Here is a 23,185-nt window from a genome sequence, read left to right as displayed (position 1 = left end):
GTAGGCTCGTAACGCATATATAGATATGCATGTATCTGGTAAGGATATACACAATCATTACACGTTGGTGGCTAAAAAGTAAAGCAAATGTTTATATTATCCTATACATTATACAAATCGAATATATTACACTTATAATATATAATACATCGAGCTATGCATATTAAGATGCATTGTAATGCTGTAGCATTATGTACTTCCATTTACTTTCCATTTACATTAGGATCAATTCAGAAACAAACATGAGCTGGATCCCATGTACAGTGGACTCTTTGCATGCACTATGCAGTGTCACCAGCAGGGGGCGATCTGAAAAATAAAACCGTTTATCATCTACTCCATGTGTTTGGAAATATATATCATCTTATTTTTTTATATTTTGAATACATTTTAGCATTTGATAAGGATTTGGAAAGTAACGGTGATATGCTAAGTGGATGGAGAACACAAATGACACAACATCTTCCCAAACCAATCCTTAAAATGTAATCTTTTTTGCATTATACATAATTTAAAAAATGTTTGTAAAAAAATAGTGACTGTTCATTCACAGCCATTCAAATACTCTTTTTCATGATATTTTATTATCAGTCTTTTTATTTTGTGAGTTTTTCATTCAAGACCCAGTTAAAGCTGTAAAACCTCAACACATAATAGCTACTTGTGACAAAAACACCAGGAAATGACCAAACACTAAAAGCTCTGCGTGTCCTCATAAATCAGCCAGTTTATTTCCACAAGGTTTTGTTGGTTTCGGGGTATATATCAAATGTTATTACAAAAACAATAGCATATGAGAGGTTGTCGCTAATATAGTTTTAGAACTGTGTCAGGGTGTGTGTCAGAATGATATCAGTATACGCTGTCTGATCTACTATGCGTGTAGTGGCTCTCACGTTGAAGGACCTGCACCACTGTTACCACAAGAGTGTTAAAGTACAGCTCTTTAACTGACTGTCGCACGGTGTGTGTGTGTCCTCCTCGCACCGCAGCGTGCCATCGAGGACGCCATCAGTCTTTGATTGGGCACTTATTGATCTGAGTGTGTGACCTGTGTGGATTGCTGTAGCCTCTGTAACACCCTCTCTCAAGGAAACCACCCGCATTCACTGCAGCACATGAATACATAACTCGCAGACCACAATGGATTATGAAGGCAAAAACACACAAACACACACACGTTATTCGGTTAGCAGCATCAGAAGTGGCCTGAAGGATCTTTAAAAAAAGATTGGAAGACAGAAAGAAAAAAAGGTGACATAGACAACAGATCCTTTTACTTTGACTTGTTAATGGATTGTGTGACCATTCTTTCCTACAGCTTTGGTTCGAAGAGGAAAAGTTTGCTCTGTAAAGCAAGCTTATCTGCTCCAAAGTCACAGTAGAAATGTTTATTTAAATCAATAGATATTTGAAGATTGGCAAACACTGAGATTGTGTACAGTGAGCTCGTATCATGTAGCACCGTGAATGATGTCATCAAATCAGGTGGTGCAATATAAAACTATTAGTGGAGCTTTCTTCAGGATTATGGGTAGTTTAGTTCTCTGGGATTTTGGCTATTAAACTGTTTTTCTTAGTCAAGAAAATCAGTAACTTTCACTGAAGCATATTGTGTTGCTGTCATTGCAGAACGGGTATTTCTTGAGAAGTGTGTTTTCATTGAAAATGTGTTTTTCTAAGGTATTTTAAGAGCTATCTTGACAGATCTGTATGTCTTTTTCCAGACATGCTAAATAGAAGGCTGTATGTAAAAGTTGAAAAAATACATTTTAAATGCAGCAAAGTGTAACTGAATGTTGACTCTACTGTATATTTACATATGTTTACATTACATTTTAAGTGCGTGACACACTTTTATCTTCCCAGAGGGACAGTATATTGGGTGAACAAAATGATTTTAACATCCAGACAGGACAACTTTTATGCCTGAGTAAAATAAATCAAAAGTGTCTTAGACTATAACTGTTTCATCTCTGACAGAAGAAGCCTGAGGCCTATTTTTTTTTTTCTTTTCAGCAACAACGACGGCTGGATCTTCTGACCATCACAAACCCTGGTGAGTCTGCTTAGTTTGTGTGTGTGCGTGCGTGCATGCGGGCGTGATATTCATTGCAAAGGTATACATATAACCATATGCACACACCATATGCACACCGCAACATTGACAACAAAACAGGATTTCCCTTATCTACATAGCAAAAGAATAAGCAACGTTTTCTGGAATAAGTCAGCGTTTTCACTGTGTCTCCCAGAGCAGTGAATACAGCTCATGTTTATAAGCTGAATGTCTTCTCGATGCATCTGGGTGTGAGGGCTGAGCGGAGCCGCTGTCAGAGCTCTGGGAGTAACAGATGGGAGATACAGCAAGAATGTAGTCCCCATATGTCTAAAATATCTGCCTCGTCTAATACACTTTGATTAAAATAATGTTTATGTAAGGCACGTGGAGCAGGCTAATTTTCCCAGCTTTGCTCGGCATCTGTTACCCAGAGCCACGCAAGACCGTGCTGCTGACCTTCACAACTTCATAAAAGACGTGCGCGATGCAACATGGTTTTTAGCTTACCTCATTTTGGGTTGTACAATGAAAATGACTTTTTTCACCCTATAGAGCTAGCCAGTTTTGGAGAGTAATTTGCTGATTTCAGCTAGCAGTAAAAACGACTTTTTCTCCATAAAAACTCCACAATTGTATTGTAACTGTGCATAAGCAGGCTGCAGGGGGCCTCTGGAGAGCTGTTGTGCTTTTTGCTGATCTAGAACAGGCTCCCCGAACGCAGTTATTAAAACTAACAGTTGAAAGAACAACTACTAAACCAGTCTGAGATCACCGGGATACAGATGGGCTTAATGAGTTATTGATGAGGTGAATGGGGCATTTTAGTTGCTATAAATGAAGAATTAAAGCTGTAAATGAGCTCATCTATTCCCATCTCTTTCCATAAGCCTGCTGCTCAGGCGCCCATTAGGATTCAGTGTGCAAAGTGTATGAAAGAGCGTGCTGACCTTTGACCTGTGTTTGCCCTATGCAAGTGTGACGGAAGCTTGTTTTCCTGCAGTATTGAAAACGGTTTGCATTTTTAGATGACTGAGACAGATACAACAGCACAAAGGACACATCGAGCTATCCACATATTGGAAACATTTCATGAATACTGTGGTGTTGCATTACTTTTTAAAGGAATTGTTCACTTTCAACATACATTTTCATGATACCCCTGTTGTCATCCAAGATGTTTATGTATAATGTGAAGTCGTGATCTCGCTTCGGAGAACAGAGCAAGGCGAGCATTTGTGTTTATAAAGCATATACATTTAAAATATTTTTTTTAAATGACCGATCGGTTCGCTAGATAAGACCATTATTAATCGTTTAAAGACCTTTGAAGCTGCACTGAAAACCGTTTGGAGTCCACTATATGGAGAATAATCGTCAAATGTTTTCATCAAAACCTTCTTTTCGACAAAGAAAAAAATACATGACAACAGGGGTGATTAAATTATCATGAAAATGTATGTTGAAAGTGAACAATTCCTTTAAAGCGTGGAAGGCACAAATCCAATGCATTCTTGGATATACAGTGTACACTCACCTAAAGGATTATTAGGAACACCATACTAATACTGTCTTTGACCCCCTTTCGCCTTCAGAACTGCCTTAATTCTACGTGGCATCGATTCAACAAGGTGCTGAAAGCATTCTTTAGAAATGTTGGCCCATATTGATACTATAGCATCTTGCAGTTGATGGAGATTTGTGGGATGCACATCCAGGGCACGAAGCTCCCTTTCCATCACATCCCAAAGATGCTCCATTGGGTTGAGATCTGGTGACTGTGGGGGCCATTTTAGTACAGTGAACTCATTGTCATGTTCAAGAAACCAATTTGAAATGATTCGAGCTTTGTGACATGGTGCATTATCCTGCTGGAAGTAGCCATCAGAGGATGGGTACATGGTGGTCATAAAGGGATGGACATGGTCAGAAACAATGCTCAGTTGGCCGTGGTATTTAAACGATGCCCAATTGGCACTAAGGGCCTAAAGTGTGCCAAGAAAACATCCCCCACACCATGACACCACCACCACCAGCCTGCACAGTGGTAACAAGGCATGATGGATCCATGTTCTCATTCTGTTTACGCCAAATTCTGACTCTACCATCTGAATGTCTCAACAGAAATTGAGACTCATCAGACCAGGCAACATTTTTACAGTCTTTAGCTGTCCAATTCTGGTTAGCTCGTGCAAATTGTAGCCCCTTTTTCCTATTTTTAGTGGAGATGAGTGGTACCTGGTGGGGTCTTCTTCTGTTGTAGCCCATCCACCTCAAGGTTGTGCCTTCACAAATGCTTTGCTGAATACCTTGGTTGTAACGAGTGGATATCTCAGTCAAAGTTGCTCTTCTATCAGCTTGAATCAGTCGGCCCATTCTCCTCTGACCTCTAGCATCAACAAGGCCTTTTCGCCCACAGGACTGCCGCATACTGGATGACCTTCCCTTTTCACACCATTCTTTGTAAACCATAGAAATGGTTGTGCGTGAAAATCCCAGTAACTGGGCAGATTGTGAAATACTCAGACCGGCCCGTCTGGCACCAACAACCATGCCACGCTCAAAATTGCTTAAATCACCTTTCTTTCCCATTCTGACATTCAGTTTGGAGTTCAGGAGATTGACTTGACCAGGACCACACCCCTAAATGCATTGAAGCAACTGCCATGTGATTGGTTGATTAGATAATTGCATTAATGAGAAATTGAACAGGTGTTCCTAATAATCCTTTAGGTAAGTGTATATATGCATAATCCCTAAAGTTCATTTTATTAAGTATACTTAAGTAAAAATCAAGTATATTTTATACTATGGCTTTGTCCAAATACCTCCACTTGAGAGCACGTGCACGCAGGAAGTGAGAGTGCAAGTCTGTCCCATGTCTTAAAAATGCCAAAGTGCACTGCCCTTTTTTCTGGGTTTCGTGAAATGTTGCGGAAAGCTTTTCAGTGTTAGTTATACTACTACTTTTTAAGATTAAATCTTTATTTATTCTATGTTTGGCTGAAATGTTTTCCTTTGTTTTGTTTTTGTACATCTGCTTTGACTATATGATTACATATAATTTCCTTTGTAAAACGTAAAGAGTTGCATATTTTATGTGTGAAAATTTTTCTAGTTTATTATATGTATTTTGTAAAACTGCTTTTCAAATCACATAATTAGAAACACCACATTAATAACATGTTCGTACTTGCTAAGTGTGTCCCATCTGGTTTGAAATACTACATTTTCACTTGGGATATTCACCCTCACTTGGGACAAAAACACGAACTACGCCATGAAAATAGTCAAGTTGTCAAGTTGAAAGACTGCAATTTGGACTAATATAGTTTAGTTTTGTTCTTGTATACTTATAAGTGTACTATATTAATACTAATATTAATATGAATATATCAAAATATGAATACTACTTGGTACTAAATGTGCTAGCTTTTTAGTTAATTTTATTACAATTTTTAGGTGTTTTTGTAACAGTTATAAACTTGAAGTACACAAATAGTGCAGTTATACTACACAAAAACTTATATTAATAGTTGAGTAGTTAATACTTGTAGTATTCTTTTAGTTTATGAATATACCTTAAAGTTTACTTACTACTACAGTTTAGTAGCATATTTAAAGTATATTTGAAATATTACTTATAATAAACGATCACTACAACTATTACTACCATTGTGTGTGTGTATTTCATCGTGAAAGAAATTAGGCATATTTGGTCTTTAATGAGATCAGACCTGTGCCCTTGGAGATCTTTTTTTGGAGTTTTTTGAAGGCCATTGCACATTGAGTCCGAAATTTGCTTCCAAAATTACAGCAGGTTAAAAAAAATAAGACCTCACGTTGTGTCAATCACATTTACAAACTGCCTCTGATATTTTCGTCCGTCAAAAGAAATTCGGTCTGGGTTCGATTTTCTGCATCCGCAAGCATTTTGAGAGGCGTTTTGACAATTCGGACCCAATGTGCAAAGACCTTAACTCCTGGGTCAAAACCTGCTCTCCTGTACTGCTCTTATTGTGGCCCAGCAGATCAGTGATGAGTGCAGGGGGCTCTCCGTGTCTTAGCCCCTCATTAGCTCTTCTATGTGAAGAGCGTCTCCCACTCAACCCCTGCCAGACCCCCTTTAATTGGACAGTTGAACAGCACGATGTGAATCTGGCTTCATTGAAGCCTGACATTTTAAACAACTGACCTTTCCCAGGCCAGAACAGCTAAGGAATGATTCACCACGCAAACCATTTCCATCGCGATGTGGAAGGCAAACTAAACACCACTTACATGAATAAGGAAGGGATGAAGAAAATATAGGACAAAAAATATAGATAAGAGACTGCAAAAAAGCCAGCAACACAACACCGTCTTTTCAGTGTAAATGCGGCTTTAGATGGTGCGATAGATGTAAGAAACGAGCACAGCCTGGGTTTGGCTTGGGGCGCTATAGGCCACATGATGGTATAGAGAATGTGGTGTAGTTGTAGTTTAGGGGGTGCCTGCAGCCAGAAAATTGAGTTCAGCATCTTTTCGGAAAGGCTATTGTTGATCTATTGATTTGAATGCCCTTTTCATATCTGCAGTCTCCATTGCGTTATTGTTCAGCTGGACAATTAACTTTGCTTGGCTGGTGTTTAGTCTCTGTGTCACTGCCCCCCCCCATGGTCACCATCTCAGCAGCGTTAAAGAAAAAGGTCAATTATATTCATGAGACTTGGAGCGATGTGGAAGCTTACTATTCTGAGAACAGATATTAGACAACCTTCAGATCTCCTCAAAGGCCTTAAGCTCTGGTCTTGGTTAGTTTCTGTCAGATGCACACGCGTGCTCTCATGTCTTTATTTGGCAGAGCTCAAAGTATAAACTTCTTAATAAACATATTACTTATCTTTTTATCAAACAATGTTTTTTCTACTATTATGATATAAATAAGGCATAAATTAAGAACACGTCACTTTAATTGTTTTTAATCATGTACAAACTGCTGCGACACCATCTCTTGTGTCTATTTGGCTGTTGCGTATATTGCCATGAAAATGTTCGGCCTGATGCATTGGAATGTCACACATTAGATGAATCTCCTGTCTTGCGTTGACTGGTCTCAGTGGTCCTCTATAATGAATGTTTAAAACACATTCCTGGCCAGTGGCACTGCTCTCATTGGCCGAATGTGCTTTCTTGGCAGTGTCTCTGATGGTGTCTGTATGCCGTCCAGTAGTAAAACAGGTCTGAGCCTGATGGTCTCTGGACTGGGGACGTGTGGCCAGACACCCTGCTGTTTGTGCTTTTGTGCCTGACTGCAGTAACTCTAGGCCAAAGCAACAACTTGAACAGCTGCTGCTCACAGCGGCCAATACCTGCACCAGTGAGATCTTCCTTTAGGGGGAACAGAGAGAGAGAGAGAGAGAGAGAGATTAGGGGACATAGTTTATATCGATGCAGACTACAGGAATTGAAATGGCGAATGATAGAGCAGAGGAACACTTTTTATCCTAATTCTATAAAACAATAATTTAACTAAATTAATATTTAACAGATTTAACAATATATATATATATATTTATTATTTTATAATTTTTTTCAGAATTTACTTTTTGTTCATGTGCAAAAACTGCATTGAGTTATTTTGATTAAGTAATAATATCTTTAAAAAATACAGCTAACCAACACAATAGAACACAATAAAACATAACATAATACATTTAACAAAATGTAATTATCTTTTTTTGTAAATAAACTCTTCATTTATGTTTTTAAGCTCATAATAATATTATCGAATTCGTTGTGGAAATCGTTTTTATTTGCAGAGAATTGAAACGGGACAAACCAGTCAAAATTTCAAAAAAGTACAATATTTGCGGATCTTGCTGTAAAGAAGTTCATATTCATGTTTAACAACATCATTCTAAAGTTTTTACATGTATTTTAGCATCAATTGAAAAGAAAAGTAATATATGTGGGAATAAGCCTGATTCTTTTCACAACTTTCATTCATCTCTGCTTTCTCTCAGTCTTTCACATTACTGTCAGGTTTTTCAATCATGAGGTTTGTTCCTGTTGAATTACTGGACTGGAATGGCCACAATACATGCGCAAATACTGATTTAAGGCAAAATAAGAGCGGTTTCTTAATTTCTTCTGTGGTTGTATATTCAAAGACTGTAATATTTGCCAGGGACTTCCTTTGCTCTCAATTTATATACGCTATACATTGTTCATGTTTGCATTACAGAATTTGTGCAGATTGTTTCAGATACACATTCTTCCAACATGTTTGTGTGGCCTTTTGACATCACATGGTCAGCACAATACTCAAATAGGCCGGCATTCACAAAGATTTATTGGCTATTTACTCACACTGAGCACTTTATCCGGAGCACATGACAAGTGACAAATGCCTTATTTAAATACAGCGTTAAAATAGCACATTTATCTCCAGATTAAGACGGTTCGTTGAAATACGGAAAGCAAAAGTTCCGCCCAGAGAGCGAAGGCATTACCGAGGTATGGGAACAGAGAAACCAAAACGTGTGTTCTGCTGCCTCATGCTGTCTATTTTCCAGTTGATTTTTTCCAAATGCACACAAAGGAGCATAGCGAAAGGGCTGTGAGCCTGTTAATGAAGAAAGAATAAGACTGTTAATGTAGTCGAGTAGAGAGAGAGAGTGTGCACTGCTGGCATCTCTTGGAAAATATTTGTAAAATATGCATCATTAAACCATTATTTAAAAACATGTCTGGAGCCCAGCCTTGAAGCTTTTCAACAACTAATGCCTCTAGTTAATATCCCCAGCCATGCAAATATCACAATTTCACGCCTTCTTCACATAATCAGCCATGGGTTTTTCTCTTTGCCATCTGAAAACAAAACAACAGGCTTAAAATACTAAATGAAAATGCAGTGTGCTATTTGCCATTAACTTGTCTTTCTCTTTTCACGGCTTGGCGCGTGCGTGTGTTAGTGAGAAGATATGTGGGAAAATGTAAATAGTATTTTAACAGCCTTTCTTGCGATGACAGCGATGACTATTTTGTCATCACCAGGGTCTTTTCCAACTGCAGCAAATCCATAAGGAGAAAAGGAGTGTACTTTTTTTGTTATTTCCAGCTGGAGAGTGTGTGATAGAGCTAGTTTCAGATAAAGGCCCCTGTGGTTTGAGTTAGTGAAAATAGCGATAGAGAGAAATAAACTGGGATTATCCTCTGAGACTTTGTCGCCAGCAGCACTACTCCCACTCGTTCTCGGCTGCTAGCCCTGCCGGAGTTTTGATTCGGTTACCTGGTTACTGCCAGGCCTCGTTTGCGGGGTCACTTCATTAATCCCTCTGCCGGTGAAAGGTGACGTGCGTTGGTGTGTATATTTATATTTGTGTCGGCTCAACAAAGAACAGGTCCGCTCTCACGCTCCACCTGCCGTGCAGTGTTATCAGATCCACCCACGCAGAATTGAATTGTTTGCGTGTTGCGATGGCCGTCGATAGGCCTCTGTTTTACGGCTGTCATATTAACACTGAGTAAATCTGGATGAGAAATTAGCTACTCTGTGTAAATATTATGCTACTTCCTATTAGGAATGATTTGGTGAGACAAGGGATGATAATAATTGTTACTGAAGTGTGCAGGATTGTCGAACAGCAGATAGGCTACATTTTTCTCAAGAACATGGTGAAATAGATGAAAAAGGCCTTTATTGTTTACCAACATTTTTCCTGAACAAGTTGCGTTACGTCATGAACGATTATCATATAACCACTGGCATTTACAGTATATATCAATGTCTATCCGGTAGTATATTATTTTAAGGGTTCATGAATAGAGTGTTTAATTCTAAGGATCAAAATTTTTATTAGTAGAAAATTATCATAATTTATATTAGGGCTGTCAAACGATTAATTGCGATTAATCGCATCAAGAATATAGTTTGTGTTTACACAATAACTGTTCACATAATATATGTCTGTGTACTGTGCATATCAATTTTGCATGTATAAACACATTCACGTACACATGTATACATATTTAGGAAATATTTACATGTAATTCAGACTACATATTATGTAAACACAACTTTTGTTCTGCATGCACGCGATTAATCATTTGGCAGCCAGAATATTTGTTTTAAATAAATATTTTGGCGCAAAACAACTTGAACAATATAACTTCTGTGAAAAAAAACAGTAATTATAAAAAATATGGTACACTGGATAATATTAAAGAGCACATTTGCTATTGGTGTTTTTGGATTCGGCTGAAAAAACTAAAATGAATCATTTAAAAACTCAATATCTTGAATTAAAAATTCCTTAGAAGAATACATTACTGTTGTGCATCTTGGGACAAAACAATGGCATGGATATATTTTAAGATATTTCTGGGCTATTTATATTTCGTTAAGACAGGTCACACATTCCTTTTTGTCTGAGACTGAAACCGGGCCCGAATGTCTGATTTCGTTACCAACTTTACCTATGAGAAAGTCAAATCAAAATTTAAAAAGAAAGTAAGAACAATTTCTCCTAGAAATTGATGAGAGTACATGCAAAATGTTTGCTTTACGGATGTCTCAGTTTTAATCTCAAATACTGATATTAGATTTGTCAAGACTGCATTCAAAAGTAAATATTATTGAAAATTTATATATGAACGTTCCATCCATCCATCCATTTTCTTCCGCTTTATCTGGGGCCGGGTCGCGGGGGCAGCAGTCTAAGTAGAGATGCCCAGATATCCCTCACCCTAGACACTTCCTCTAGCTCTTCCGGGGGGACACCGAGGCGTTCCCAGGCCAGCCGGGAGACATAGTCCCACCAGCGTGTCCTAGGTCTTCTCCCGGTCTGACGGGTCCGGAACACCTTCCGGGGAAGGCGTCCAGGAGGCATCCGGAACAGATGCCCAAGCCACCTCAGCTGACCCCTCTCGATGTGGAGGAGCAGCGGCTCTACTCCGAGCTCCTCCCGGGTGACCGAGCTTCTCACCCTATCTCTAAGGGATCGCCCAGCCACCCTGCGGAGGAAGCTCATTTCGGCCGCCTGTATCCGGGATCTTGTCCTTTCGGTCATGACCCAAAGCTCATGGCCATAGGTGAGAGTAGGAACATAGATTGACCGGTAAATTGAGAGCTTCTCCTTACAGCTCAGCTCTTTCTTCACCACGACGGACCGGTACATCGACCGCATTACTGCAGAAGCTGCACCGATCCGTCTGTCAATCTCCCGTTCCATCCTTCTCTCACTCGTGAACAAGACCCCAAGATACTTAAACTCCTCCACTTGAGGCAGGAACTCTTCACCAACCTGAAGTGGGCAAGCCACCCTTTTCCGACAGAGGACCATGGCCTCGGATTTGGAGGTACTGATTTTCATTCCAGCCGCTTCACACTCGGCTGTAAACCATCCCAGTGCATGCTGAAGGTCCTGGCTTGAAGGGGACAACATCATCCGCAAATAGCAGAGACGAAATTGTGTGGTCCCCAAACCTGACACCCTCTGGCACCTGGCTGCGCCTAGAAATTCTGTCCATAAAAATTATGAACAGAACCGGCGACAAAGGGCAGCCCTGCCGGAGTCCGACATGCACTGGGAACAAGTCCGACTTACTGCCGGCAATGCGAACCGAGCTCCTGCTTCGGTCGTACAGGGACCTGACAGCCCTTAGCAAAGGACCACCGACCCCATACTCCCGAAGCACCCTCCACAGGATGCCGCGAGGGACACAGTCGAATGCCTTCTCCAAATCCACAAAACACATGTGGATTGGTTGGGCAAACTCCCATTAACCCTCCAGCAACTCTGTAGAGGGTGTAGAGCTGGTCCAGCGTTCCATGGCCCGGACGAAAACCACACTGTTCCTCCTGAATCCGAGGTTCTACTATCGGCCGTATTCTCCTTTCCAGTACCCTGGCATAGACTTTCCCGGGGAGGCTGAGAAGTTTGATATGAACGTTTAAATATGCAAATATTACCCATACAATCTACATTCCTTTTAAAGCTGCATATTCTTAATATATTTTAACAATTGTCCGTTTAGTTTGTTCATTTATTTCTTCTCCTGTAAAACATTTTTCGAACTATCTGAGATTAAGTTAATACTTATATGTAACAAACGGGAGCTCTATCAAATCTTGTGACCTATGGTCATAAGCGTAACATAACATTATCCTCTACCAAGCTCTCCTTAACAAAAACAGTTATTATATATGGTAATCTTTGCTTTAATAACTGCAAGTGTCCTAACTTGTCTTAATCACACAGATGGATCCAGTAATCGGCTCCCAGCAATTAAATAATCACAGTTTATCGTCTTTACCCAATGAGGACAAATGAAGTGTCCGCACAGTGCGGGTGTGACATTATCCAGGACGAAGGGGAAAAGCGCTGTCTAGTCTTTCATACTAATACAAGAGATCGTATTTGGAGGTTTGGGGGGTGATGCAGATTCTCGACCTGCTCCGATCAATAGTGAACTCCCGAGAGACCTAGAGAGACATCCATTATAAGAAACGTCCCTGAAGCTCTCGTTTGTTCTTTAAAAGAAGGATCAATGTCCCCACAGTGGCTATTCGGAGAAGGCTCAGCGGGACACTGTTCTGGCAATGATACCCTGGTAAATATTTGATGAAGGGATTGAGGAGCGGTTATACAATATAGTTTGCGTGCGCTTGGTCTGTCAGTTTTGAAGTTTGTCTCAGGGCAACTGGCATTAGTGACTAATAGCACCGTTCAGAGCTCTGTTCTGGGGCTACTGTTCATTTCACGCACTATCACTTTTTTTATTGCCCGACTGATGACTTCACGGCTAATCAGTTATTCATGAGGCTCTAATTAAAGGACAAAATAAAGTAATGTAATTACGGCCGGTTCAATTGAACCAAAGGAGATCATCGCCTTGTAAGTTGTTGATCAATAGAAGTTGATGGTGCCAAAGTTTCCCATCTCTGACTGACCCCAAGAGCTGCGTTTTTCCTCCCTGGATGCACAGGGGGCCTTTATTTTAAAACATATTTCTAATGTTCTCTAAACGATCCCTGCTGTGTCTCTGTGCTTCACAGATTCTGGCAAAGGCAGCAGGTTTCAAGCGTGCCGTCTGGTTTCTATACTTAGCCAGCCAGTACCAACACACACACAAACACAGATCGCCCCCAATACACACACGCACACCTGGGCTAGCGTCTGTCCGTCTCCCCGATTGGCACAGGTGCGCTGTTTTGATTGGCTGCGTGGTAATGGCTAATGTGTTCCCAGCTAATGCCGCTGTCACAGCTCCTCGTGTCCATCTCTCCCCATCTTCGTCACCTTCCTCATCCTCTACCAGGCACTGACCCAAAACTGGCCTACCGCTATCATCTCGCCCGACACCCACCCTCTTTCCTATTCTAGTCACAGAACTCCAGCCTCCCTCTCCGACAGTCGGCTTCATCATCCACATCATTATGGAGATTATCCCATGTCTTTTATTTAATGGTGGCTAATGTATCACCAATAAAGATGAATGAGGAGAGCTGTGAAGCTCTAATTGGAGGAACATGATGTCTGACTCCGAGCCGCTGATAATGTCGACACTGCCAAACAGTTTATGAGGCGCCATCACCAGAGTAAGTGTGTGTTTAGAGGTGGAGGGGGAGCAGACACTTAGTTCTAGTGCTCATTGTTTGATATCTGCACGTGAGAGCATCGGGCGCTGCTGCATTGTTATTTGTTCGCATGAGTGTGGCATTTATAATTGCACAAATGTATTTTCATATTTAATATTACATATTTATTGTTTTTTAAATATCATAATGAGCTGGACAGATTTACCTCAATTGTATTTTATTTCTTTGGCACATTTTCTTTTCAAATTTGCTTGGTAGTGTGTAGTCAGTTTAACTAAACATATTGAGTGAAATATAGAACTATTTTACAATATATATTTTATTTTTATATGTGGTGTTTTGGGACATATTCGTCTTTAAAAGAGTGTACAACAATAAACTTGTCGACTAAACGATTAATTCTTAAAAGTGTGTGAGATTCACGGCATAAACACGCTATTTTTGTTAACTATTGACATGTACGTGAATGCACACCGTTCTGTTACCGTGGGGCGCCCCTAAATATGACGCGGCACAAATCAAAACGGGATTGGTTGCTTTACCAGTCAGTCATATGGCTTCTTGGGCGGTCCTTGGCTATTCAAAGCCGCACTGTTTCCCAGACCTTCAGTATGAGACAAGGAGTGGCATAACTTTAATCTATTTCACCATGCAAATCAGTATTTCTATCTAAATTCTGTTTTCTACTATCAACTCCAAATTTAACTGGATAATAGATTCGTCAAAGTAAGGAGCCTGTTGCATTTCCACATTATTTTCCACACCACATATTGTAAGTATTGTATTGCAAGTTGCTTGCTTGGCATTCAAAATATACACTTGGTATATTCTGTCGTGAACTGGGGCCACTTGAATGCATCAGCCAGGGGATCTGGGTGGTTTTATTTGGAGCAGATTCAGAGCGCAGGACAAGCCAACCATTGAGAAGCAGATTAGATTAAGAATAATCCTTTCGCTGCACGCTGAGCCCCATCTCTGGAAAGTCCACTCAGTCAGACTGCATCAGTTACACCCTTTTGCCCAGCAACACGCCCAGGGCCCAGTCCGTCCCAGAGGTCTTCAGCTCAATCCATTCACTGAGGCCGAACGGTTCTTGTTTTTGTTACTATCTGTACAAAGTTTATGAAATAATGACTGTCATCTTGCTGACGTGATGCTAAGGAGAACAGGGATTAGATAGAAAGAAAATACCTACTCTCTGATGGCCTATGCAGAGCCTGTGGTCTGTCTTCATCTTTGATAGCGTAAACTGATTTGAAACTTCTCATCCTTTGAGCAAATCCTCATCTCTGTGTTTTAGGCTCAGGACCTGATCGTAGATCTGACTGGAATGGTGACATAAAATGAAAGGAAATAAATGGAGAGAAAACAGAAGAAAGGGCAAAAGCATTCAAAGTTCTGCATCACTTACTTTTCAATTACGGCAGGCGAAGCAGAACGAATTGTTAGTGCCATTTATTGACTGTGCCTTTCTCGTTATTAAAGTACAAGTGAAGAAATCCGTATAACAACCTGCCTGTTTTACAATAACAAAATGTTCCTTTTCTGTCAGATAGCCTTTGTCATTTGGAGAAAAACAAGAAAAAGTGAAAGGAAGGTTTGGCAAAACAGCACGCTGGTAGAAATGCATTCTTCTGCACAGACTGATACAGTCTAGAACCAATTGTGATAAAAAAGAATACTTCTTCCCGCATGGCTTTCGGCTGAGATCGCTGGTGCAGAACAAAAGTAATAGGTGAATGAATTGATTATGGTAATGATTGGCTGGCTGAAAGATTTTTGTATGAGAGGGATATGAGAGATATTGAACACGCAATAAGGGAGATGCTGCACTGGATTCCTCTTTTTCAGAGATGGAAAACCACAGAGGCAGACATGGGCCTTTTATTATCCTCGTCTTGTGATCCTTACACATACATACATTTTGAAGGTCTAAATAAAGGACCACAGATAAAACATTGTGATTAATCTTCAGGTCATAAGAATAGAACAATGGTGCATTCAACGGATGTGCTTCTTTATGCTGGACTTGCTGTGCTGAATCTAGTTTCTAAGAAAATATGTTTTTTCAAAAGATCAGTTTTGAAATGTGCTTTAACAGCCTTACCAATTGGAATGCAATGGTGGTATCGCTATAGCATTGCATGGGTTTAATCTGCAGAAAACATATAGTACACTAATAAAATGTTTACCCTTAAGATACTTTGAATGAAAATGTAACGGCAATACTTAATGATTCGTATTCAGTTACACTTGTAATAAACTAAACAAATTACTTAATCCACATTCATAGTTGTTAAAGGGACAGTTCACCCAAAAATAAACATTCTGTATTAATTCAGCTCTGTATGACATATTGCTTATTGCTCCCCGAACTCTTTGTAAGTCGCTTTGGATAAAAGCGTCTGCTAAATGACTAAATGTAAATGTAAATTTCATGACCCTCATGTTGTTCAAATCTTGTATACGACTCTTTCAGATGTGGAACACAAAGATATTTTAAGAAATGTCTCAGAAACGTTGTGATGTATTCACATGGTGAAAGTCAATGGGGGCCAACGGTTATATTGTTCGAAATATCTTTTGTGTTCAGCAGAAGAAAGTCATCCAGGATTGGACTGACACGAGGATGAAAAATGATGGAAAACGTGAACTCTTTGCGAAACATGACCTGTTTCAAGCTGTAAACATTATACTTTTGAATGCATATACTGTCACATAGCTTTCCATAAATTCAACTGATTTCTAATTTCTACAGCATTTTCACAACCTCTAAATTGATATAACATCCCTGCAATTTTAAATGTATTATTATTTGTAACTCCTGAAGGTTTACGCAACATGTAACTGTAATGACATTTCTGAAGAAACGTAACCCCTTACTTTTTGATGGAAGCTTTTTAATTCCTGTAATTACTTTACACCCAACACCGATAATAGCATATTCTTTATATTCCAGATTCTTTCAATTGCAATAAATAGCAAGTTTTTTTGTTAAACAAACAACAACACAATATTAATCGCACTTTGTTTGAACCCCCAAACAAACCTCAGGTTTCTGTTTTGTCTAAAGCGAAGAGGGGGCGCTGTGCATCTCCTCCGCTCAGACGCACCAGCCAGACAGTAGCAGTCGATCGCAGAGGCCTCATCCACCGTCTCCCCCTCTTTGTGTTTATATATGTTTTTAAAATCTTTTTTGAGGGAAGCTGCCAAGCCCTATCCCAAAGAGCAGGGACCAAAGAGCAAAAATAATGTACGCTTTCGTGCGTTTCTCGGAGGACGACATGTGCTACGCGTTACCTGTGTCAGACGTGAAAGATTTCCAGCCTTTGCACAAAAGAGATTTTGATGATCAGAAGGTGTATGTGGTGCTGAGAGGCACAGGCCAGCCTGCAAAAGCACACATCCTCGCCCTGGCAGGTGAGTTTTGCTCGTCTTTTCGTATTCATAACAAAAATAACAACCGCTTATATTAACGAGAGGGTTTAACGTGTGGCAACGGCATATGTTGCCTAACAGTCAATCTGTTCGTTCACTCTCGGATAGTTAAAATGTCAACTTTATATGTGTCTGTGTTCATAGAGATTCGTATTTGAACGTTCATTGACATCTGACAAGCATTGTTATATTCACGAATTGCGTCAATATAGTGTTACCGATCAGATCATTTCACATGGGCTGCACGAACATGATTTAACACGTGTTTTGGGGCGTTTGATGGCATGTGTTGTACATTAAATGCATAATATGCCAATGGTCGATGGTAACGACGTAGAGTCTAGATTTAATGTATTGTTTTTAGCATACCGCGATAGTGGGCTTGTATTTGTTTTCTCTTTACTCGTAACCGAGCGATGTTTTTAAGGTGAATAAGAGACTCGCGTGGTAGTGTTTAATAAGTTCACTAACGCAGGATAATTTTATCACGAGACGTTGTGTAAAACGAGAAAGCTCAGCATGCTAGGTTAGCTTTTACTGCTAGCGTTAACCCTTCACTTATCTATCGACAGAGGATGTAAGTAACAGCAAATAACGTTATCATAACAATCGAATTTAACCGAGACGCGTGTAAAATAGTGGTTTACACAACCAGGGTTTGAAGTTTATCTGTTTTTTAACAGCTAACGTTAGTTGGGTTTAGCTCAAGCTGCTGAGTATTACTGTCATCATATTAGCTATCCAGGTAATGGTTGTTTGTGTCATTTGTTTTGATGTCCTTCGCTTGAGACCTTATGTCAGCATGTTATCCTGAATGATAACCAGCAAACACAGCTTGAACGACAGCGTTATGTAGCCTATAAATCAGTGCTGTGACAGATTTGTTGATCATGTCACTTCCTGCTTCGGCGCAGGCTGTGGAGACCTCCAGACACTTTCACTCCTGCCACACTTAAATCAGGACTTTTTAGATACCTTACTTATATACATCCCTGGCCTAAAGGACGATTCTGTCATCATTTACTCACCCTCTACTTTCTTTTTTTCTGGAAGACATTTGGAAGAATGTCTGACCAAAGAGATCTCATCCCCCATTTACTCCCATAGTATTTATTTCGTCTACTATGGGAGTAAATGAGGGATGAAATCTGTTTGGTTACTGACATTCTTACAAAAACATCCTTTGCGTTCAGCATAAGAAAGACATGAATAACAATCTGAGGGGAAGTAAAGGAGGACAGAATTTTCATATTTGGGTGAACTATCGCTTAACCTTCTTTTACAAAACTGATCTCATTAGAAACTAAAGTCTGGAGTCTTTAGGCAAACTGGTTTACCAGCTTAATATAGTGTACAATCTGTTGTGGTAGACATGAAGTCTCGTGCCACACATGGCTCGTGTAAAAAAATTAATAGATTTATTATTAACTTAACATATCTTAGTTGTTGATTGACATCCCTGCTGAAACAACAATGGAAACCGTCACAGAAATGGTTAATGCTTTCCATTAAGAACCAATAGCTCTTCCATTAAAATACCATTACAAAATTCCTTTGTTTTGGGCATTATTCCAGTAGGTTAAATGGTTCCCAGATAACATCCCAACAATAGAATCCATCACATACCAGTAGACACAATTACAGTTACCATTAAAACCAATACAGTTCCTCTTATTACCATTAAATCCATTACATTTTCTATTGTGTTTCGAGCATGGGGGTTTTAAGCAAAGAAGTTCACTTGGAAGAAGATAGGCACATGGGGTTTGTCCCTGCTGAAAAAAAAGATGTACGTTTTAATGGTTTCCATTACAGAAACCATTAAGGGCCATTAGATGTTTACCATTAAAGCCATTACAAAATTATTTTTCTAATGTGTTTTCGGGCCTTATTCCAGTAGGATTTAATGGTGTTCTGTTGGTTCCCCTCCCCCATATAAAATCTCTCCCAACACATTACCAGTAGAGACCCACAGAGACCATTACAGCTTCCATTTAGGCCAATACAATTCTGGTTATAACCATAAAATCCATTAGAATATCTGTGGTGGTTTCTTTCGTTTTTTCGGCAGGGATGTTTAATATATCTGCTCTGCCTTCTCCAAGCGGCCTTGATTCTGTAACACTGCATCACATGCTGACAGCTGTGACGACCCTGCCTGTCAAACGATATTGATGCTTCTCTGTCGACGTCGCTTTGCAAAGTTAAACGCTCCATTAATAGTTTATTATAACAATAGCTAGTCATCTGTGTCTCTACAAGGTTACAGCAAAACTTTTTCGCAGAACTCATAAAATGTTATTTTTACAGACGTGTCCTTGTTTTAACTGTATCATCCAGGGTACAGAGATGAAATCCTGTTTGCACTTCTGACATTGTTCCTTTCTTTCTTTTAGAAAGCATTGAGGAATTTGAGCACAGTATTATGCAAAAGAAGATGAAAATACCCAAGATGTCCAACAGAAACACAGTGGAGAATCACATCGGGGAGGAAAGAATGCCCCTTAGACATAAAAAGGTAAGTCTGGACAACTTTTTTAAAGAGAAGTGAGCGCAACTAGAATAAATGTAAAGGCCTTTTGCTACATTTTGTACACTGTTACTGATTAGGATTTCTGGCACAGGATTTGGCCATAAGGCTTTTTACTGACAACAAGGGTTTTTAGTATGGCGAACAAAGCAAGGAAAGAAGGATTTGAGCATCTTTCAAATATTCTTTTTCCACTTTCAACTGTCTATCCATTAAAGGGATAGTTCACCAAAAAATGAAAATTCTGTAATAATTTACTCATCCTAAAGTTAGTTCAAACGTAAAAAAGTTTTAGTTCTGTTGAACACAAAAGAAGATTTTAGGAAGAATGTTTGTAACCAAACAATTCTTCGGCACTATTGACTTCCATAGTTGGAAAAAAACTAGGGCCCCAGAACCGTTTGGGTACAAACATTCTTCCTAATATCTTCTTTTATGGTTGACAGAACAAAGAATTTAATACAGGTTTGGAACTACTTGAGGTTGACAAAATGATTACAGAAACATTACAGATTACATTTTTGGTTAAACTATCCCTTGAAGTAGTGCTGCACTATTAATCATATCGCAATCGCGATGTCAGGGTATGTGATTACATGACGGCAAAATGTTGCGATTATATTAAAGAAACAAGTGCATTCGTGGATGTGACAAGACATCCATTCTAAAAGATATAGGCCCTCTATACGAGAAAAAAAACGAGTCGTCTTGTGTGGCGGTGGCGCGTGTGCTTGGTCACGTGACTTGCGGGGCGCAGTGTGGAGACGAGAGAAATGGATGCAGAGCAGGCCGACACTGAACTAGTGCCCAGAAAAAATGCTACCTCTGTTATTTGGCGATATTTTGGTTTCAGGATATCAGACACTGAGCATAGAGAGGTTCTGTGCAGAATTTGCAAATCTAAAGTTGTAAATAAAGTACTAAATAGAATGTTTTAGAAAGAGGATTCAACCAGTTGGTTGAGTAACAACAAAGATTATAGAGGGCTAAGTTTTACAGAGTGAACCACACATTTATATCCAGTTTCTTTATCAAAAGAGTTCATACAAGTATATGTGACATCCTAAATGTCCGTTTGTTGGGATTATCTTCCAAAAAATGTGTACATCTGTATTTATGTTCTATTTGTTTTATTTACCTGTGCTGTTGAGAATATATATATTTTTAAGTTAATTTAATTCAGTAATGCAAATATGTTACTGTTATTTTATTTTATAACATTCAATTTTTATAAGAAAACTTTGTGCAATTCTAGTTCTTGTTGCTGGTTTGAACTGTATATCTCAACTGAAAATGCTGAAATTTGTATTTCTCAACTATCCATGTGTGCTTTATCCTTTATAGCAACCCAGTTAACTCATTATACCCAGTTTATCGAAATCGCAAATCGCAATTTTTACCTCAATAATTGCAATGTGACATTTTCCTCAAAACTTTTTCTGCACCAGGATTGAGCATCTCCCATATAAAAAAGTGGAAGTATTTATACACTATTTGTACAAGTCGAGGATGACGCATGAAACTTTCTGATACAGGTCCAGTCTCCGGAACAGCAGCGGACCAGTTCAAACTCTTCAAAGAGCCTAGCTGCGGTGGTGGCGCGACTGGAGAGGAACGCTGTGAACTCTTGCGCGGAGGGAGAAGAGCTGGACAGACTCACAAATGAGGAGGAGGAAGAGGAGCAGGACGAGGCCGTTGTGCCTCGCGTGCTGTACGAGGAGCTGGTACACAGCTACAGACAGCAGGAAGAGGAAATGCGACGTCTGCAGCAGGAACTGGATCGCACGCGCAGACAGCTTCTGCAGCAGGCCAAAAAACTGAAGGAGTATGGAAGTCTGCTGACGGAAGTCAAGGAGCTGCGCGACTTTAATAGACGTCTGCAGGATGTCCTGCTCATGAGACTTGGCAGTGGTAGGTTTTAGATTTTTGAATCTGCTCTTATGGACAAAAAATCTGAACAAACCATATTTACTCCATATAATTAATTTGACCTTTCATCAAAATGCGATAATTTGTCAATAGATTTTTGTCAACGTTTAGACACCTAGTACAGCCTAAGACTAAAGTTATCTATTCTTCCTTCATACCAGTATACTAATAAATTCACCTAGCTCTGAGCTTTAGTGGATGAAGACTACAGTACAGTGCACTTAGAGGACACCGTGTCCAGGGCTCTCGGGTCAGTGTCCTGGCCAGCTGCTGCGCGTGTGTGGGCAACAGGCTGTGGAGGGGAACAGTCAGAAGATTAGACCGGTCAGGATTCTTCAGTGTCAACAGCACAGTGCACTGACCAATATTAAAACTCGACCGATACATTAGGGCTTAGTGTGGACAGCCACCAAGCCAGCTTACTGCGATTAAATAACCCAGTTGTCTCAAGGTACTGGGAGCCACATTTTAGGCAGCGGTCCAAACAGAGCATACCAGGGTTTGCCTCAGCCGAAATGGACCGAATTAAAATCCGACATTAGAAAGTCCAAACATCGGCTTTTAACACTTTGTCACTCGTTTTAATTTCTTGTTCAATTGTGCTGTCCCCGTGTTTGGTCAACGGTTTGCTTTGCTTCATACAGAGCCGATGCATGACAATGGTACACAGACAATCAGAGCAGAGGTGGTGGAGCCAATCACTGAATCACAGGAGGCGTGTCCAAAGGAGGCCAACACTAGCTCCAACCACTCCCCGTCACCTAGGACCGTATACACCTTCAATGATGGAAAAGTAGGTGTTTTTATTGTTTCTCGATAGAAAACCCAAAATTTAAAAGTTAGAGAAAGACTAGTGTTGTTCAAAACACCTATGACCTTTCTGCCTTCAGTCGATTCTGAAAAATATATAAATTTAAGCAGTTTCATAGTAAAATCATGACAGTTACCATTACGCCTCAAGTCAGCTTGCAATGTTTTGAGAAAAAAGCGTCAACGTAAATGACAAGCATGTGCAAAAATAATAATTTATAAAGGTTTCTCACATTCTTCAAAATATCATCTTTTGTGTTTACAAGGCAAAGACATTTTACAGGTTTAAATTTACATTTATGCATTTGGCAGACGCTTTTATCCATACATACGTATCTGCAATCCCCTGAGATCGAACCCACAACCTTGCGTTGTTAACGCCATGCTCTTACCACTGAGTTACAGGAAAGCTTTAGCCTCCCCAGCCATGAATAAAACCTAACTCCTGCTGCTGATCTTTGCTGAGACACTTGTTCCGCTTATGCTGAATGCTGCAGCAGTCTTCAACTAAACTAAGTGATTTATTACTATAAAAATACAAAAAATTGGTACCGCGGTGGACAAGTGATGTAATCAGTAGGAGGATGGACACCGTGTATCAACGGTGACACTGAATATCGCAACAGGCCTAATGTAAATGCAGCAGTTTTGGATTTCAGCTTTAAAGTTATCTTGTAAGGAGCAATGCGAGGGAAGTAAATAATGATTTTTTTTACACTTTTAACTCATTCTGTAATTGGACTGACTCATAAACATCCCAAAAAATGTCAAACGTAATTTCTTGTGAAATTGACAGTGGAGCCACTCCTTAGTCGCCACAGATCTATCTGCTAGT

The 23,185-nt window shown here is 39.7% G+C and overlaps 1 protein-coding gene across 3 annotated transcripts in view; it reads left to right on the top strand.

Moving 5' to 3' along the window:
- LOC306900702 (cytosolic carboxypeptidase 6-like) overlaps window positions 1-23,185 on the top strand; it is a 257,938-nt gene that overhangs the window by 171,100 nt on the left and 63,653 nt on the right. For 2 of the 3 annotated variants that reach the window (XM_079467925.1, XM_079467927.1), the window contains exons 1-4: window positions 16,734-17,063; window positions 19,478-19,599; window positions 21,147-21,522; window positions 22,185-22,333. In XM_079467925.1, the coding sequence (XP_079324051.1) occupies window positions 16,895-17,063; window positions 19,478-19,599; window positions 21,147-21,522; window positions 22,185-22,333 (816 nt within the window). In that variant the 5' untranslated portion in view covers window positions 16,734-16,894. Of the gene's footprint in view, window positions 1-2,019; window positions 2,060-16,733; window positions 17,064-19,477; window positions 19,600-21,146; window positions 21,523-22,184; window positions 22,334-23,185 lie in introns of those variants that run through there. The other variant, XM_079467926.1, reaches the window with a different exon arrangement.

The sequence above is a fragment of the Barbatula barbatula genome (assembly GCF_947034865.1).
Source record: "Barbatula barbatula genome assembly, chromosome: 11".
Taxonomy (NCBI): Eukaryota; Metazoa; Chordata; class Actinopteri; order Cypriniformes; family Nemacheilidae; genus Barbatula; species Barbatula barbatula.
The sequence above is the reverse complement of the archived record's forward strand: the minus strand, read 5'-3'. Positions and strand labels throughout refer to the sequence as shown.